Source organism: Acartia tonsa, chromosome 13 (assembly GCF_053477335.1).
Source record: "Acartia tonsa isolate MP-2025a chromosome 13, ASM5347733v1, whole genome shotgun sequence".
NCBI classification, from domain to species: domain Eukaryota; kingdom Metazoa; phylum Arthropoda; class Copepoda; order Calanoida; family Acartiidae; genus Acartia; species Acartia tonsa.
In genome coordinates this window covers 30,958,939-30,980,184 of record NC_137272.1, presented here as the reverse complement: position 1 = coordinate 30,980,184, position 21,246 = coordinate 30,958,939, and the positions used below count along the sequence as shown (strand labels likewise).

Here is a 21,246-nt window from a genome sequence, read left to right as displayed (position 1 = left end):
TACCAACATTAAAAGAATAAAAGGGGATTTCCTTCAAAGTGCCAATTTAGCACATAAACTCCCCATACTCTTTTCCTTACTTTTTAAAATTATGGCGAACCTAACCCCGCTGGTACCTATTATAACCTAGCATAATCTCACCAAAAGAAAGAACGAAACCGAACCTCCCCCCCTTTAATTTTGAAAAAGGGGGAAGGGAGGATCTTAGCTCGTTAAGGGAAACCAAACAAAACTTCTAGATGGTAATAGAGAAAAGAAGATCATGGAGAGAAAACTAAGTAGTGGTTTTGTCATATTTTTACAGTAGCTTTTCTCCTATTTACATAGTCCCTGTGGGACCAATTTCCTAACCTTTCGGTAAAACCGTTAACAATTACTTCATCTAACCTAAAATAACCTAACCAAAGCTGCTGTGAAAATACGACGAAACCCACTACTTCTTCTTTCCATGATCCAGAAATACTTTTAAGGAGGCATTCATTTTCCTTTTTTGGCTTGGTCCAAATCTTGACAAAAGCATATTCTGAACCCTTTTTTCGTCAAATCTAAGAAGGAACATTTCTAGCAGACAAAAGTATTGTTTACTTTCGACTCAAGCTGATGTGGATTCTTAAGAAATTATAGACTCGCTACTCGATAGTGAGGCAAAATTATTTTTGTGAAAAATCATCCAAAAGCACATTAAAAATCTATAAAAAATTAAACAAAATCATATGTTAATAACCCTTTTAAGATTTTATTTAATTTTTGTAAATTTTTTTATTCGATTTTAGAGGATTTTTCACAAAAATAATTTTGCCTCACCAGCGAGTAGCCAGCCTAACTTTTTTTTAAGAATCCACCTCGTTTCGAAGCTTTCAAATGTAAACGAAATTTTTGGGCAATTAATTCTGATTTCGCAAAGCTTTCTACTACGAAATATACTGTTTACAGCTGACTTTTATCTAAGTATAAAATGAAAAAAAAAATGCATTCGTAACATGATGTGTACAAAATTTCAACCAATGAAATTAAATGTATGTACCGATGCGATTCTCCTATTGGCTCAATCAGACATTCCCTCTCTTTCTTAGTACCTTTATTGAAAAAACTAATTGGGCTCTAATAAAAAGAAAATTCACGAAACCTACATAAGTAATATAATAAAGGTATTTTTCATAAAACATTAGCAATTATCTTAAATAGCACCCAATAAAATCATATTTCCACCACAGAGTTATGGAATGCCGGACGGACGTACTGACAAAGTACCTTTAGATGTGAATAATATAAATTTTTTCAAACCAACAACTTGAACAAACTAACAAAAAGTAGCTTAGCCACTAAAAAAAGAACAATTTTGAATACACAAATAAGTTATTTATTGATGACATACATATATATAATTAATATTATGAAATTCTTAATTTTTACATGTACAATTAATACATGAGACTTAATTAGTTAAAAACAGGGCTCAGCAACCATCCATAAGCCATCCAGATAATCATTAAAATTGAACATTAAAAACAACTTAGTTGATGTTTTTTTAGCAATCTGTCTTTTTAAAACCACAAATATGTTTAAATTAGCGGCTTTTGAGCAGCTGACGAGCCCTGTGCAAATTAAGAAGGCAGAAAAAAATACGCTGTGATCTTTTAAGCCTTTTTTAATAATAGACAGTTGGTCCATTTGAAAATGGAAGATCTTGTTTTAAAATTTAATAAAAATGATTTTTAATTAATATAAAAACATCAAGAAATATTAAAAAATGATTGGACTTTGTTCTCCCTTAATTTCTAAATTAAAATTATGATTATATATAATTATATAAAAAAAAACATTTAGCTTACTGAAAAGACTAGCAAAAAGCTAATTTTTGTCATGGTCATGGGTTTTATTCCCTGACTACTTTTACAGTTTTGTATGGCATTTTTACAATAGCATATTAGTCTGAAGCAGCTTATAGTGCCTGATAAAAAATGACGTAATACAAATGACCAAAGAGAACATCTGAATCTACCAATGGTAAAATGTATACTGGCCTATCATTGGTAATTTTTATGATGATGATTTGGGTGAGTTGCACCTGGATTGGACAGTCAACTTGTCAACTCAAGGCTAGACTCTTGGTCCTTCACCTCATATCCGTGGTCATTTATATTGTATGACGTCCTTTAATATTAGGCACTATAAGCTGCTTCTATTAGTCTTCGTTGGGGGGTAAACAAGGGGTGTGTGTGTGTGCTCAGGTACCAACAATACACAGGGGGGCCCAAAAGTATTCGAAAATTTTTGCATATTTTTTTTTTAAATTTATCAAATATTTTGAGACACTCATAGTATTGATTCCAAAAGATAAAATAAAATAAAATTAATGAAATTTTTCAAACTTTCCCTTAAACTTTGACCTATATTTTAATATTTATGATTTAAATTACAGTTTTTATACAACTATGGCACTTTAAATTAAATTTTAAGTGTATATATTATAACTGTATATATATATTCAGTTATAGTTTCAATATTTTTATTTTCAAAGTTAAGAAACGTAGTTGATTTTAAAAAAATAAAATTATATAATTTATAAAATTACAAATAAAATATTGAAACCATGAAATTTATTAATACATATGGATTATTTCAATATTGACAAAGAAAAATTTCAGAACTTCATACCATTATTTTTTTAGAGTTGAAACTAATAGTTTTTTTTTGAAAAAAAGTTAAAAAATTTAAAATTGAATGGCCCTGCGTTTTTGTTTTTAAATTTTTTTTGTAAATAATTTTAGAGTCACTGCATTAAATAAAATAACTGACTGTTGTTATAATAATTTTATATTTAGAAATCAAAACTTTACAATTATGCACCAAAAACATTATTCTAAATTGGTTTTATATATAACTTTTGTTTTTAATGTACAGTAAAAATAACATTAACTCCCAGATTAATTCTTATCAAGCACGGTGTGCCTAATAAAAGAGGATTTTTTTTTGTGTATTTTCCATAAAATTGTGTGTTACTGTTTAGTCAAATGCGCTTTTTAAGTCAAACTTTTCCTAATTATGACCAAATGTATATATATGTCATATGATCTTTTTCAAATCAAGAACAGTTTGACCTAAGAAGCGCATGTGACCAAGTAACACACCCATTTTCGGAAAATACGCAAAAAAACGACCCCCTTTTTAGTTTTGTATTTAAATGCTGTTTTATAATCAGCACCCTATATTTATAAAACCAATTTAAAATAAATACAAAAAATTTACAATTCTTATTTCTCTCTTTTTTATAATTTCTTTAATTATCATATATTTCTGACTTTTAATGTATAGTAATATAAGTGTATTTATTTATTTATTTGCTTTACATAGTAACTGTATTTTTCATTTACCGGAGATTTTTCTGTCGGTTTCCGGCCATTTATTTTTAGCCGTAGACGTCACGTTTAGTGCCGCATCGCCGCACGTTTTGAACGTCTTTTTTGTACTGCTTTCCACTTGGACATACGAACCTGAAAAGAAAAAAACAAGTATGAGAATACGAGTAGCGAAGCTCAAAAACATGTTCTGATAACATAAAACGAAGAAATATTTTGAAAATCACTAAATCGCCTACTGGATAGTATATGGAAATTTTTGTATTTTTGCACACATTACAGTTACAGACTAACTGACGGACTAACAAACTTAATTTTCCGTTAGTGGACTGTTAGGCTTAGTAACACCCAACTGACAACCAACTCTTAGAGAGCAACAACCTTTATCAATAAGTTCCTACTGTGCATGGCAAATAATTGTGTTTATAGGCCAATGCATTCCCCTACTCTTAAAATCACGCGCCTTATTTTTAACATCTCTCTAGTATGACGCGATGAGGCTCAGGCTCAAACTCCACACTTCCCCGACACGTTACCATTTGCACTAATACTCCTACTCTACTAGTTGTAAAGTAGCTGTACATCCAAAAATGCTAAAAGGAGAGGGTACAATGGGCTGTTTATTACACTAGTCCCATAAGATTTTTAATAAGGTTTTCTTATTCGTTGAATTTGGGGACTTTTACTGAATTTTGATTGGTTGGTTTATTTAGTTAAGTATCCAAACATTTTAACGACTAATTGTAATCTACAGAAAGGATTATTTTGTGTATTAACATTGGGGATTTCCATCAATTTATTGTCCTATCCCTTTAGATCCCTGTAAAAATGCACCTTTCATTGACAATAACTGTTAACAATGTCGAATACTTTTTTATGTAAATTTTAAACTTCATTCAAAATGCTTTTAGAATAAAATAAAGAATTCTATTCTTATAGAATATTAAAGAAAATATTATGAAAAAATGTTTCAGGGATTAAGGGTATGTTTTTTTTAAATTGGTTATGAATTATATAAAACCCAAAAGGGAGTGAGAATAACCCCAAAAGGATATAAATATCTTAAGAAGGGGGGGGGGGGATGTATTTTCTTGAATGTGGTTGATCTTTTGTGACGTATATGGACCGCTTTACAAGCCATTTACGAGAACTTATTAAATGTCCTTACAATTATTTTTTGGTCAATCCTTTAATGTTCGTGAAAAATCTCTCTTTGTGCAAATATTAAAAAATCTTTGCTCTTTTCAATAAAAGGGGGAAAAGTATTCATAAAAAATTAGTATAATAAGATCAGGGATCTAAAGGGATAAAACACTGGCCGGTAAATTTGTGTATTAAGGTATTGTTGTTTGTCCATTAAGATCTTGCCAATCATTAAACCAATCGAGTTATAAATTTTAGGGAAGCCTCCCATAGTTTCTGCGATGGTGTTATGCTATTTATATACCTCTCTTTTTCCCTTAGTCCCTAGAAGCTCAAATAACTTACAATAGAAAAGAAAAAATAACATTTTTCTTTCTTTAACACTTTAATTTACGGTATACATGATCCCTTCCCCTCTTTATCTTTTATGATTATCTTTTTAAGATATTTTACAGTTCTTATCATCAAGAACTTGTTCTCAAAAAGATATAATTCTTTTTATTAAAAATAAGTAAGTTTCGCGTATGTATGATTTTTTTAGCAGCAAAGATCAGGGATCTAAAGGAATAAGACATTGGCCGATAAATTGATGTACATCCCTAATAATGATACACAAAATTACACTCTCTGTAATGTAAAATTAGTGGTTGAAATGTTTCAATACTTAACTTAATAAACCAACCAATCAAAATTCACTAAAAGTCTCCAAAGTTAAGAAGACGAATAAAAAACTATAAAACTTTAAGGACTAGTGTAATAAACAGCCCATTGTGCCTTTCTCTCTGAATAAAGATACTCTATAACTCGAAACCTATGTCGATCTTTGGTAAGTGGAAAATGTGATTTGCATAACTAAAGAATCTCACCCGTTATTTTGAATTTATTTCATAAAAAAGGTAAAAGAATTATCAGTGTTAAACCGGTACTTTGTAGGAGAGTACCACATTTTTCAGCACCTCTAGTCTTAAAGAGAAGTGTCACTAAAATTTGACCCAAAAAAAAATATTTGAAAAGATGCAATTTAATAAGAATGTTGCTCCAATGGATTATCCAAAGGATGGATACTGGGTCAACAGCACAGCAAAAAAATTGGTATGGTTTAAATATCTATATAAACAATTTCTAACATTTAATTCAGAAAATAATATATCCGCAGTGGTTAGGAATTAAAAAAAAACAACTTTTTATCAAGGTTTTTGCTTGGTACTTTGAGGGATGGCACCGAATCTTTTGTGTTTCGTCCATAGTTATTAAGTCCGATGTTGTTAGCGGTTTTAACCTATTATTTATTTGTCAGTTCAAACTTATAATACAAACATCTAATTTTTTTCCACTCAAATATTAAGAGTTAAGCTATTCAGTGGGTTTAGTGGTTTGAATCTAGTACACTTAGTCGGTGATTTCAATCAATTCTATTTCTTAAACACCAAAACACATCACCGAACTTTACTTTTAATTTGAAAGGAGAAACTTTGTCCTAGCCCAGCGGGGGAACCTAATTCTGCTTGGTCTTATTACTTTGCGGTTTCTTCTAGCCCTTACTTAACCTAACCTAACCTAAAATTCACCAAAAGAAGTTCTAAAATGTAATGTCTCCATTTGGAGGAAACAGCTTTACTACTATGGTCAAAGATATCCTTGTTGCTTTCCAAGCAGAAATGCAGGTGCATACACACGGGTAGGCTAAAAAAATTCCAGGTTTTTGAAAATACCCATTTAAGCGGATTGCACAGCCTTAAAGTCACATGTCTTGGTATACTAGAAAAGGTAAAAATCAAATTTTCTATTGGGGGCTTTTTGAGAAAATCCGCAAAATATTTTTTTTTCATTTTCACCTAAAATCCTCTAAAAATAAGGTAAAAAATATTAGGGTAGGCTTTTTAAAACTGTTATTGCTCAGCCCATAGTTATCCTAAAAAAATGTTAGACATACCAATGGAAAGCTTATCTCCTCTAGTTTTCAAAATGGCAAACATTTTTAACGTGAATTGTATTGTTTTGTATCTATGTTACTAAATGTAAAAAGTATCATCAATTACATTAACATGTATATGTGCATGGTTTGATTGTGCACCCCCTCTCCCCCATTCCTCTAGCTAAAATCCTTGGGTACAAGAATAAAAAAACCTTGGGTTCCAAGATAAAAAACTTTGGGTACCAGAATAAAAAAGCTTGGGTACCAGAGTGAATATTGTTTACCAACCTCCATCCCTCCATGACTGGTCTAAATTGATTGAAAGGCCAAGACTCCAGGGATCTTAAGGGATAAGACAATGCCTGAAAAATTGATGTACATCTCCAATGATGATTACCTCTTATGTATATTAATATTTGTGGTTGAAATGTTTGAACACTCAACTTAATCTACCGAATAAAAAAAAAACCTTATTTTATTTGTGGACTAGTGTAATAAACAACCAAATGTCCCCCCCCCCCTCCCCTCCAAAATCCAGAGAGGGGACATTGTACATTAAATTACACTGGTACCCAATGTTTTATAACCACTTTATCTTATTCATAGGCTTAAGAACTTTGGGTCTTTTAATTGAATTTTGATTGGTTGGTTCCAAACTATCAGCGTTAAAACTTTTCTATTATAAATTTAATCTACATAGGGGTTAATTATGGGGATTTACATTAATATAAATTTCATTGTCTTATCCCTTAATATCACTAAAAATTCCTAATTGTGCATGAAAATGAGCTGCGCCTGTTTACGGACCAAGGCATTCCCCCTGTACTATTGCTATTATTGTCAAGCGCCAGGCATAGCAACAGTGGATATTATGACAGGGAAAATTTGTTTAGGTATTTTTGCAAAGGTTAGGTTATATTTCTAGGGGCAATTTCTCTTGGGGGATGGTTGTACCCTCCTCCAAAAGAGTTATAAACCTTCCCATGACCTATGAGAAGCTACCCGCTAAAGGAGAACCTGATCTGATCAACAGTTAGCGAGAAGAGTGCAAATCTTCTATGGCCTGTTTAGAAAATTTACCAGTAAGGTCAATGAACTGCACCTATGTGATTTTTAAATAAAGACTAGGATGAAAACATCTGTAAAAGCGAAACATGAAGATAATGGAGGGACAAACGGACAAATTGAGTTAAATAGCAGATGTCATAAAAAAGAAAAAAAAAGATTTTGTTTTGATTTCTTTATGATCAGAGCGAAGTTCTTACCAAGTAGAAATACCTCATCAACTGCCTAACCCCTGTGGGGGGCTTATTTGTATATTATATTCCTAACCTAACCTATTTAGAAATATCTTTTAGGTTTTCCAAATGCCTAACGCCTGCGGGGGGCTTATTTCATTATCCCTTTCTTAACCTAACATAGCCCATTTAAACCATCTTAAAGGTTTCAATAATCAACCCTTCCGGGGGAGCTTATTTGTATATTCTTAACCTAACCTAACCTTTACAAAAATACCGAAACAAATTTTCCCCAGTCATAATATCCACTACGTCGTCAGCGGTTTTAAGACTTTTTAAATCATCCAAAGGTGTATTATACTCATAAAAATAATTTGCAGATCCCCACTTTGGTCTCAGAAAAACAAGGATGACAACATCCATAAAAGCGAAGCTCTGAAACGGTACGACAAACGGACATTAACATTTGTAAAATGTCAGAACTGAATAATCAAAATGCGAATGTATAAGAGTCAAAGCAAAATTGTAAGTAAATTTGTTAAAAAACTGCTTGATACAGGATAATGATTATGGACATACATACATTTTTAAAACTTGATTATAGAGTTGCTTCGCTTATAATATTGTACTTTGTTGTCCCAGGAATCAGTATACCAAAAACAGACCAATCGGATAATTAGGTCAAATACAAATTTGTTGTTAAAAATGTAAAAAAAATTAACATGTTTAAAATGGACGTACAGACATTCTGGTAATGATTATAGAGTTGCTACGCTTTCTAACTTGTACCTAACTATTACAGGAATCACCATGCAAAATTTGAAATCGATAGGACAATTCTAACATGCCTAAATTAACGAAAAAAGCTATTTAAAAAAGTAAAAAAAATCAACATGTTTAAAATGGACGTACGGACATTTTGGTAATGATTATAGAGTTGCTACGCTTTCAAAAATCGTACCTAACTACTAAATGAATCACCATGCAAAATTTGAAATCGATAGGACAATTCTAACATGTCTAAATTAACAAAAATAGCTATCCGTGACGGAGGGACGGACGGACGGACCCTAATTATAGAAAAGATTCGCTTTTAAAAATGTCCAAAATTGACCCAACCTAATATCCACTGCTGCTATGCCTGGCGCTTGACAATAATAGCAATAGTACAGGGGGAATGCCTTGGTCCGTAAACAGGCGCAGCTCATTTTCATGCACAATTAGGAATTTTTAGTGATATTAAGGGATAAGACAATGAAATTTATATTAATGTAAATCCCCATAATTAACCCCTATGTAGATTAAATTTATAATAGAAAAGTTTTAACGCTGATAGTTTGGAACCAACCAATCAAAATTCAATTAAAAGACCCAAAGTTCTTAAGCCTATGAATAAGATAAAGTGGTTATAAAACATTGGGTACCAGTGTAATTTAATGTACAATGTCCCCTCTCTGGATTTTGGAGGGGAGTGGGGGGGGGGGACATTTGGTTGTTTATTACACTAGTCCACAAATAAAATAAGGTTTTTTTCAATCAATTTAGGTTTTTAGCTAGAGGAATGGAGGGGGGGGGGGTGCACAATCAAACCATGCACATATACATGTTAATGTAATTGATGATACTTTTTACATTTAGTAACATAGATACAAAACAATACAATGCACATTAAAATGTTTGCCATTTTGAAAACTAGAGGAGATAAGCTTTTCATTGGTATGTCTAACATTTTTTTAGGATAACTATGGGCTGAGCAATAACAGTTTTAAAAAGCCTACCCTAACATTTTTTACCTTATTTTTAGAGGATTTTAGGTGAAAATGAAAAAAAAATATTTTGCGGATTTTCTCAAAAAGCCCCCAATAGAAAATTTGATTTTTACCTTTTCCAGTATACCAAGACATGTGACTTTAAGGCTGTGCAATCCGCTTAAATGGGTATTTTCAAAAACCTGGAATTTTTTTAGCCTACCCGTGTACAATTATTATTTGGTGTAACTGTACTTATAAAATATCAAAATTAAAATTCTGAAAAACAAGGATGGCAACATAAGTAGCAAAGCTCTTAGACAAAAAAAATGAACAGAAAAGAAAATGAAATGAAATAGAAAGTCTGACAGACAGACAGACGGACATATTTCTCGTTTTATTTATTCTATGATTGCTTATTGTATCGAACTCCCAAATAGACTGACCACTAAGCACGTAGAATAGTGTCGTTTTGTCAATAAAATTAGTAAATTGATTTTTTTTATTAAAAGCCATGGAGACCTGTGGATAATTGTGATGACCAGACATATTTTCGCCTGTTAATGGGCCATGGCATTCCCCTTACTCTCACGATTTATGTAGCGCTATCTAAAATAGCAGCAGTAGGAGTCATGTGTAACTTATTTAGTTATGACCTTCCCGACGACGAGCGGATGAGCAATGTGTTAAGCCACGATCGCTGTTAAATACAATTAACTTACTTGACACTTCTTGTTCTAGTTTTGATTGCTCCACAAGAGCCAGAACCAACACAATTGCTCATCTTGTATGGTTTCACAGATCTAGATAGATAGATAGTTAGATGGATAGATTGATAGAAAGATAGATAGATAAATTAATAGAATATAAATGGATAAATTGCTCCACAAGAGCCAGAACCAACACAATTGCTCATCTTGTATGGTTTCACAGATCTAGATAGATAGATAGATGGATAAATGTATCTATTAATGGATAGATGTATGGTTTTACCCTAGGAGACCCTTGAAGTGGGGGGTTGAAAAGTCAACCTCCCTTCAAAATAATTATTTTTAAAAAGAAAAAAAAATTTTTTGGGGGGGAATTTTTTTCTAGAGGTGATTTCTTCGGGAGGGTGGTTGTACCTTTCCCCAAAATAGATATAAACATACCTAGGACCTATGAAAAGCTACATTGTAAAGGAGAACCATATCAGTTCAGTAGTTAGCGAGATCCTTTGAAAAGACAAAAAGTCTAACAAACATCCTGGTACTTTTTTTAAAGACTGCCACCTACCTACAACCGTCAGGCTCAATGTAGTAGTCCCTAAACTTCTCCTTTCGGCACTTCTTGCTCTGTTGTCTGTTGCGCTTTCGGGAGGTCCGCTGGCGTTTACGGTTTCGCGGTCTTTGTCTCACCGGCTGTTCATCTTAAAAGATAGTAAATTTATGTATATATATTCAATAATTAGATATTAGTTGAAGTTCATAAGTGTAAAAGTCATTTAAAATAAGAAAAAAATAGATATAAACAGGGGTGTGTTGTAAATTATCATTTTCCAACCAAGTTGAATTTCATCTCGAAATCCAAAAACTTATCAAAGAAATAAAGAATAATATACACTCCTGTTTATATATATTTTCATAGATTCCTAAATCCTAAAATCAACTCAAATTTGTACTTAATTATTTCCATTTATGTTCTATCAAAATCTTACCTTGCACATGACAAAATTCTCCAGAAAATCCAGTTCTGCAAATACATCCATAGCCTCCATCCTTGGTAGGGGCACATTGTCCTTGTTTGCACCTAAAAATTGACAAAGGTTCCAGTCAAATGCTCTTGTTAAATCATAAAAGGAAAAAAGTCAATCAAATCCAGGGATCTTAAGGGATCTAGTGGTTAAAACGTTTGGACAATCAACTTAATGCACCAACCAATTAAAATTTTATGAAAGTTCCCAAAGTTGGTGAGCCAACGAAGAAGAAAATGTTAATATAAAAGTTTGGGGAAGAGCGTATTAAACAGTACAAATTAATGTCATCTTTTATGAAAGTGCAGCATTCTGTACCTTACTTTGATTATATATTAGCCTACATTTTATATTCCTAAAGTAAATATTTTTTCAAAATTTAAATTTGCTTTTCTACTTAAACTGATGCACATTATGATAATATAGATGAAGGGTTTCGTTGTCTATCTGCGTATTAAGTTAACTAAAAGTTTTATTGCAATAAATTTTTAAATGAAGGTTAAAAGATATTTTTTTAAACGTTGGTGCTAAATTTATATCAACAATAATCAGAAATTCTTTTATTTTTTTGAAAATGCACAGAATCAAATGCTTGTGTAAAGTCAAGAAAATAAATTCTCTAAATAAACAAAAGTTACATTGTCTTATTAAACTTTTTTGGCATTTAATTGCCATTCTCAGGGATAGAGAAAACAATTCTTGAAAATAAAATAAAATCGACAAAGATTTTTGAGTAGAGTTTACTACAAATCAAATGAATATATTATTTTTTTATGTAGATTTTAATCATGATTAGTTAAGAGTCCTCTTACTGTGTTTTTGTTGTTCTAATCAGAAAGGCCAAGGCATTCCTTACTGTTTTATAAAATTTTCATTTAATGCACCTGAAATGGCAGAAGTAGGTAACATTTAATAGTTATTTCTCGCATCGTATTATAAACAGCTTTCCGCGGATATAGAATGTACAATTATAAGATTAAAACTAGTTTTTTTAGCCCCGAGGTGCCGAAGGCACCAGCTAAAAAACTGGTTTTAATCTTATGATTGTACATTTTTATATTCGTAGAAAGCTGGATATAATACGATGCTAGACATAGTTTTTCGTATGGATGAGAACCGGTTCCTATCCACCGGATTCGAATGAATACGAGAAATCATTTTAAAAATTTGTTATCATCGATATTCAGAACCGAATGTTCTAGTTTTGTTTCCTAATCTAACAAACATGTGCATCGCTGTATATTGTGTAATAATTTAGAGACATATAAAGGTACAGTTATTCTGTAAACTTACTATCTAAGCTTTGTTGATTAAAATCTTTAAACGGCTGGATAATTTCAGCGCATTGAATTGAAATGTTTAGACAATTTTTACTAACCTCATGTTGTGTTGCTTTTTAATTAAAAATTCTAATTTTCAAATTTATTATTATCTTTTATTTTATCATATTTTTCGTAATAAGAAATAGGGCTGTAGCTCAGGGATCTCAAGGGATAAGACAATGGTCGATAAATATGCCCAATGATGACACACAAAATTACCCCTTTTGCAGATTAAAAATAATGATGGAACACACTTAAACACTCCACTTAATGATCCAACCAATTAAAATTTACTAAACTCCCCAAAGTTATTATGAAAAGGTTATTAAAAAACTTTGGGAACTAGAGTAAGAAACAGCCAATTGTCTCCTCTCTCTTTATGAAAACTTCCCCAAAATAAAACAATCCGTACGAACAGTTCTCTAATTATTACATGCACAACTGCCGAGCCCTGTTATAAAAGTTGGTAAAATTGTGGCAAAAAGAAAATGGTAAGTTAAAATTTATTCCTTTTCTAGAATGCAACATATACATATGCCAGGGAGGGAGGTGACAATGGTCTGTAAATTATACTGGTGCCTACACAATTAGAAGGTTTTTATCTAATTATTAAGGCACAACTGAAAATTTTATGTGTGACGTCATAAAAATATGTCTATTATCCATATCTTTTTTAGGGGTTTCCTTTCCCAATTCTCCTCTCATCCTTCCCTTTTAAACGCATTTTTATGACGTCACACATGACACTTTCACTGTCTCCTTTAATAAAAATTCTAAATATTCCCTTGATGCATAAAAATAGTTTGTGCACATTATTTGTGTCTATACCAGGTAGGTAACTTTTTTTAGAAGGGTCACACATGGCAGATAAATTGATGTACATCCCCAATGTTGATACACATAATTGCTCCTTCTGTAATTTAAATTAGTGGTTGAAGCGTTAAGACACTCAACTTAATAAAACAACCGATCAAAATTCACTAAAGTCTCCAAAGTTGTAAAGGCAACGAATAATAAAACTTTCCGGACTATTGTAATAAACAGCCAATTGTCCCCTCCATCTCTGGTTTTATCGACCATCTAGGATAATAAATCTATTGTTATGAGTTTCCCTTTGCCAAAATAGTTTTATTTGATAAAGCCTGCAAACGTTACATAAAAAATGCAAAAATTTCAACACTTTGTTTTCATTTTAGTGCATTAAATTCAGGCATCAAAGGATCGTTCTATATAAAATAAAACTTTGTATGTTATTAAGATTTAGAAAATCCAGTAAGAACTCTTTAAAGACTAGACATCTCAAACTACGACATTCAAGAAAGTTTAGAGAGAATAGCGGTCATTACACTCCCCTTATAGGAATGACACAGTATTTTTTTTAGGGTAGGGGGAGTAGTTCTTTTTTGTGGCCATATCTTTAAAGTAGGATTCTTACCCCACCCCCAATAGTATAAAACCTTTCTTCTATCAACAGGAAACTTTTATTGTCTATCCTTGTCTAAAATATTAGCTTTTTTTTATAAATTTTCTGACCTCTTTTTTCCTGATAGTATTGTATAAATTGATAGCAACGTTGTAATATTAGATAATTTGATAGGAGAAGGCCTTTAAACCTTAATCTAAAAATTTTTAAGTGCTATGCAATTCTTTTAAATAAATTAGTAATTTTGTTTTTATCTGTGTCTTAGGAATACGATTATTACTGAACTGATTGAGTTATCTATTTCATGAAAGTTTAACATAGGTTTCGGAGAGGTTTTAAGCTATATTATTTGCAGATTTAAGTCTTGTGATGGTTTAGTGTAATTTTCTGCTCTTCCTTGTCCCTTTCAATAGATGCTAGTGCCGCAACCGCTAATTAAATGTTAAATTTGTTATTTGCTAAACATAGATTATGAAGATGGAGAGAGAGAGAGATGGGAAGAGTGAGAGAAAGAAGGGTAATCCATTCCAAAATAGCGAAATTTTTGTGTTAGAGAAGTACAGACAGACAATATTACTAATAAAGTAACTTCTCTTCAATGGACAATAGACGATAAATTGATGTACATCCCCAATGATAATACACAAAATTACTCCTTCTTAAGATAAAAATTTTATCCACTAACCACGATTTGATAAAAGTCCCCAAATTTTTAGGCCAACTAATGAGAAAACAAGTATTTCCAATTTTAAGTAATAGTAAAAATGTTTTGTCTAATGTCCCCTTCCTCCATACTTCTTAACATAAAAAGTTAACTCTTACTTTTGTGATGGTTTTTGACATCTCCATAAAATAACTTGTATTGAATTATAAATACAAAACTAATGCATGGTTCAAATAGCTTAATAACTATGCCTACCTTATTGCACAATAAAAAATTAAATAATAGTTTACTAGGTCACAGAATTTAGATGCCAAATAAGTTTGATAACATTTATAAACATTACTATTGTTTGTTTACATAGTAAGTTTTTTCTTGACTTTGCAAAGGCATTTGATACAGGACTGTGCACTTGCATTGTTGACAAAAGTAATTTAAAAAATACCAGGAAACTAGGACGAATCATTCAAAATGAACAAAATTTTGGATGGAAAAAGAAATGTAGAAATAATCAGTGTCGTGCACAGGGTTTCGAATCGCATCTGAAATAACACCCTTATTGCATCAAACTTGATTAGGGTTGATATTTTGTTTACATTCCTCTTAGATTTAAGAGGTGTGTCACTACTTTAGCTTGATACCCCTCGGCCTTGGATATTAAAGCAGGGCGGTGTAGACCCTTATCTAGGGGGGTGTAGGAGGGTATATCCAATCCCTTAATTTCGCCTCAGGAGTGAATGAATAATAGAGGAGCTGCGCTTCTAAAAATTACAAATTATAAACTTACTTGTTCTTCTTGCATGGATTGGTAAGATCTGGCTGTTCATCCTGGTACAGCGAACAACCTGGAGATACCTGAGGAACAAATTTAAGGTTATATTGTGAGAATAAAAGGGAGAGAAAGAAAGAAGAACCATATAAGAGAAAGAGAAAGACAAAAAAGACTTTAAAAGAGAGAATGTTAAAAAACTTGGTAGATTGATGACTTAGTATAATATAGATAGACTACTTTATATTATAGGATAGATAGATAATTAGATAGATAGATAGATAGATAAATGATTAGATAGATAGATAAATATTTAGATAAATATTGAGAAATTAAACATTATTTATTTTGAATTTAAGGAAAGATAGTAAAGTAGAATGAAGAAAAATATAGTCAGACTAAATAACTAGCTACTAAACCCCTAGCTATCCTCCTGCAGAATACCTTACCTAACTTATCAGACTGAATAAGTAGCTACTACTAAACCCCTAGCTATCCTCCTGCAGAATACCTTACCTAACTTATCAGACTGAATAAGAAGCTACTACTACTAAACCCCTAGATAGCCCCCTGCGGAATACCTAACCTAACTAATCTATTGAAAGACTAACCCTTTGTCTAGTTTTAGCTGCTTGTAAGAAATCAACAAGTTTGTCGTTCACATACACCTCTTTCAAACATCCTAAATAATAAAAATTGGTTATGGTGAAACCTTTAAAAAGATACGTACAAAGAGGTAAGGGACCCTCCCCCGCCCCTCTAAAATAAATCAAAGAAGGGAGCGGGGAGTTTATACAGTGTGTTTTTTTTATGAGAACTTTTTTGAAAGCAATTTTACCCCACTTTTAGTTATCAGAATTTAATGATTCATGGCTTATTTTGCTTTGTTTGTTATAACCATTAATGGAACAACAAAAAATATTTAAATTTCTATTTAAAAAGTAGAATAAAATCTAAAATTCCAAACTTAGGTGTCAACATCTAAAAATGGTTTTAGCGCATTTTTCTTAAGCTAAAATCTTCTACACTTTGCAAGAAAAAATTGGATTTTCAGTAGTCGACTTTGGGGGGCCAGTACTCCCTCCCTGGTTGAGATATGGCCTTCTAACTTTGATATGTTATAATACACTAGCGGCTTCGCCCCTAGCCTCTAGGGGCTTTGCCCCAAGAGGTAATTAAAAAAAAATTAAGTTGAAATTCGTAAAGGACCAAGGAAATCTTCTGCAAAAAAAAAATAAAGGACCTAGGAAATCTTCTGCAAAAAAAAATAAAAGGACCTAGGAAATCTTCTGCAAAAAAAAAAATAAAGGACCTAGGAAATCTTCTGCAAAAAAAAAAAAAAAAAAAAAAAATAGGGGGGATTTTTTGTTTTTTTGGGGGGTTGGGGGTGTCCCACCCCCCAAGAAAATAGCCTAAAACCACCACAGGACCAGTAGGTATATACCCTGAAGAGTAGAATCCAATCAGTTCAGTGGTTACCGAGATCTTAAGCTTCAGACGGACGGACGGACGGACAGACATCATTCTACTTTGTATTATAGATGTCCCTAATAGTATCTGTATTAATTTTTAGTTCTATATCTCAACTTTGAAGCGTTTTGTAGCTATTCTTGCAAAGGGTTAAAGATTTGAGCATAAGAAAAATGCGCTAAAACCATTTTTAGATGATGACACCTAAGTTTGGAATTTTAGAATTTACTGTACTTTTTAAATAAAAACTGAAATATTTTTTTGTTCTGTTAATATTTATAACAAACGAAGAAAATAAGCCATGAATCATTAAATTCTGATAACTATAAGTGGGGTAAAATTGCTTTCAAAAAAGTTCTCATAAAAAAAACACACTGTAAGAAGGGTTTGTACACCTCCTTGATTGTTGTCAAAAAGGTTGATGTCAATCCCCCCCCCTCCCCTGTACACGCCCTTAAAGTCAAAGTACTTTTATTCAATTTACATATGATCCATCTTGATGTATGAAAAAAAATATTGAAATATCTTTTTGAAGGTTGATAGATAAAGTCTAGTTCGAATATAGAGGATAGGTAAATTAAATGGAAAGCCATTAGGGATTTGGTTAATGCAGTGTAATTTTAAAAATCAGTCTTTTATCTTAAAATATAGCTATGAATTTAAGTCTATAATATGTGTATTTTAGACCTTGTTGTAGCCTTTGACACATGCAAACATATAAAGTAGCTGGACAGTGTCTAAAAATCAGACATGTGACGTCATAAAAATGAGGGAGAATAGAAATTGAAAATTCCTTATTTTAATGACGTCACAGGGCTGATTTTCAAAGACACTTTGTCTAGCTACAAATATTAATTTTGTAAAATTTATATTTTTTTATTTAAAGGTAATAATTGAAGATCTAATCCTACGAGAAGCCAACAGTAATCTAACCTTAATAAGCAACAAAATTCTAGTCAATAAGAAGCTGCCATATTTTTTAACATAAAAAAGTTTTAAAAAGTGAATATTAGCTTTCGCATTATTCCGTAAAATTGTGAGCAAGCTTCCAGTCAAACGCGCTTATTAAGTCTAACTGTTCTTAATGTTGAACGAACGTATAGTATAATTAAACGCATATTTAAAAACAGGTTGATGTAATACGCGCATTTTACTGGAAGCTTGCTTACAACTTTGCTGAATTTTGCGAAAGCTACTATTCCCTTTGTCATGTCTAATGCCTCTTTTAATAACCAGTTTTACTTATTACTTGATTTCTGAAATTCAAAAACCAGACAAATCATTTTTATATTCATAACCATTCACTTACACACAGGATCAGAGGCAGGTTTTAAACAATTTTATTTGATTTAGGTTGTTATATAAAAGTAACAAGATGTCTATCTATTTATTTGTATGTGAGTGTGTGTGTGTATGTGTCTTTATGTGTGTGTGTGTGTGTGTGTGTCTGTGAGGGTAAACGCTGACTTGACATGCATCTCTTTTATTTTATATTTTGTGGTCAGGTTTCTGTAATTAAACAAGACACAATCCTGATGTCCTCTAATCTACATGTTTCTATCAGATTATTCTTAATTTAATTTCACCAAAGTTACAGACACAGGAAATTAAATTTTTTATTCATGAAGATTTTAAATAAGTTTATGAATGAGAATCTATCAATCTATCTACTTATTGGTCTATCTATCTATAATGTTTCTATGTTCGTATGAAGTCTGTATGTCTGGTTGTCTATTTATAATGATTATGTCTATCTGTCTATCTTTAAGTTTATCTTTCTATCTTTCTTCCTGTCTACCTGTCTATATGTCTATCTGTCTATCTGTCTATATATCTATAATCTATATGTCTATCTGTACGTCTACATGTCTACCTGTCTACCTGTCTATCTATCTTTCTATCTTTCTATCTGTCCATCTGTCAATCAGTTTACCTTTCTATATGTGTAGAATCTTCTTGTCTACCTGTCTTTCTGTACGTCTATATGTCTACCTGTCTATTTATCGGTACCTACCTATCAATCTTAACTAAAAATATCTCTGAAAACTTACCATTGCTTTAAAGCCTTTTCTCCTGTATCCGTCTGTCTGTTTTTCTATCTATTTATATACCTGTCTATCTGTCTGTTTGTCTACCTGTCTATCTGTGAAAACTTACCGTTGAAGCTAGTAGCATTCCTCAAATGCCATAGTTTCAGCGCCTTCTCTCCCGTGTCCGGAGACAAACCAGCAATGTACATTGGCGTGTGTACACTCAGGTAGTCGTTTAACCCTTCGTTCACGATAGATCTAAAAGAGAAAAAAATATATTGCAAGATTAGTTTTTATGAAAACTGATGCCTTTTCAAAATAATTGTTAGGAACAAAAATGCATTCAACTAGATCATTTTAATAAAGTATTTTCGGGTATAGTCCTTTCCATGACATCGCTCCATATGGGGCGATGATTTTCTATAGCTCCTTCAAGGAGCTATAGCATAGCCTCTTATCATATGGAGCGATGTGAAAGCCCCTTTTAAGGAGCGTTCATATCGCCCCTTATGATAAGAGGCTATGCTATAGCTCCTTCATGGCCTCTTAATAGCTCCTTTGAAGGGGCGTTAATATCGCCTCTTATGATAAGAGGCTATACTATAGCCCCATGATGGCTCCTTCATAGCCTCTCCATCGCCCCTCCGTAGTCCCTTACCTTAATTTATATAACATCCCACTTGATGGCCCCTACATCGCTCCTCCATCGCCCCTTCTCCAAATTTATATTACATTGTACTTTGATGGCCCCTACATCGCTCCTACATCGCCCCTTCATCGCTCCTACATCGCTCCTTCATCGCTCCTTCTCCAAATTTATATTACATTGTACTTTGATGGCCCCTACATCGCCCCTCCATCGCTCCTACATCGCTCCTTCTCCAAATTTATATTAAATTGTACTGTGATGGCCCCTACATCGCCCCTACATCGCTCCTCCATCGCTCCTTCATCGCTCCTACATCGCCCCTTAATAGCCCCTTACCTAAATTTATATAACAAAGCTCCTATATAGCCTCTCCATCGCCCCTTAATAGCCCCTTACCTTAATTTATATAACATAGCCCCTACATAGCCTCTCAATCGCCCCTTAATAGCCCCTTACCTTAATTTATATAACATAGCCCTACATAGCCTCTCCATCGCCCCTTAATAGCCCCTTACCTTAATTTATATAGCATAGCCCCTACATAGCCTCTCCATCGCCCCTTAATAGCCCCTTACCCTAATCTATATAACATAGCCCCTACATAGCCCCTTCATCGCTCCTTCTCCAAATTTATATTACATTGTACTTTGATGGCCCCTACATCGCCCCTACATCGCTCCTCCATCGCTCCTTCATCGCTCCTACATCGCCCCTTAATAGCCCCTTACCTTAATTTATATAAAAAAGCCCCTACATAGCCTCTCCATCGCCCCTTAATAGCTCCTTACCTTAATTTATATAACATAGCCCCTACATAGCCTCTCCATCGCCCCTTAATAGCCCCTTACCTTAATTTATATAACAAAGCCCCTACATAGCCTCTCCATCGCCCCTTAATAGCCCCTTACCTTAATTTATATAGCATAGCCCCTACATAGCCTCTCCATCGCCCCTTAATAGCCCCTTACCCTAATCTATATAACATAGCCCCTACATAGCCTCTCCATCGCCCCTTAATAGCCCCTTACCTAAATTTATATAACAAAGCTCCTATATAGCCTCTCCATCGCCCCTTAATAGTCCCTTACCTTAATTTATATAACATAGCCCCTACATAGCCTCTCAATCGCCCCTTAATAGCCCCTTACCTTAATTTATATAACATAGCCCTACATAGCCTCTCCATCGCCCCTTAATAGCCCCTTACCTTAATTTATATAGCATAGCCCCTACATAGCCTCTCCATCGCCCCTTAATAGCCCCTTACCCTAATCTATATAACATAGCCCCTACATAGCCTCTCCATCGCCCCTTAATAGCCCCTTACCTAAATTTATATAACAAAGCTCCTATATAGCCTCTCCATCGCCCCTTAATAGCCCCTTACCTTAATTTATATAACATAGCCCCTACATAGCCTCTCAATCGCCCCTTAATAGCCCCTTACCTTAATTTATATAACATAGCCCTACATAGCCTCTCCATGGCCCCTTAATAGCCCCTTACCTTAATTTATATAGCATAGCCCCTACATAGCCTCTCCATCGCCCCTTAATAGCCCCTTACCCTAATCTATATAACATAGCCCCTACATAGCCCCTTCATCGCTCCTTCTCCAAATTTATATTACATTGTACTTTGATGGCCCCTACATCGCCCCTACATCGCTCCTCCATCGCTCCTTCATCGCTCCTACATCGCCCCTTAATAGCCCCTTACCTAAATTTATATAACAAAGCTCCTATATAGCCTCTCCATCGCCCCTTAATAGCCCCTTACCTTAATTT

General features: G+C 33.0%; 1 protein-coding gene across 1 annotated transcript in view; it reads right to left on the bottom strand.

Moving 5' to 3' along the window:
- Window positions 1–1,344: 1,344 nt before the first annotated feature.
- Window positions 1,345–21,246, bottom strand: part of sli (slit guidance ligand) — a 193,050-nt gene continuing 173,148 nt past the window's right edge. Inside the window, exons 41-47 of the mRNA XM_080146074.1 lie at window positions 18,938–19,068; window positions 15,922–15,992; window positions 15,329–15,396; window positions 11,100–11,191; window positions 10,679–10,811; window positions 10,126–10,206; window positions 1,345–3,494 (exon numbers count right to left, since the gene is read on the bottom strand). Of these exons, the coding sequence (XP_080002200.1) occupies window positions 3,410–3,494; window positions 10,126–10,206; window positions 10,679–10,811; window positions 11,100–11,191; window positions 15,329–15,396; window positions 15,922–15,992; window positions 18,938–19,068 (661 nt within the window). The 3' untranslated portion in view covers window positions 1,345–3,409. The remainder of the gene's footprint in view (window positions 3,495–10,125; window positions 10,207–10,678; window positions 10,812–11,099; window positions 11,192–15,328; window positions 15,397–15,921; window positions 15,993–18,937; window positions 19,069–21,246) is intronic.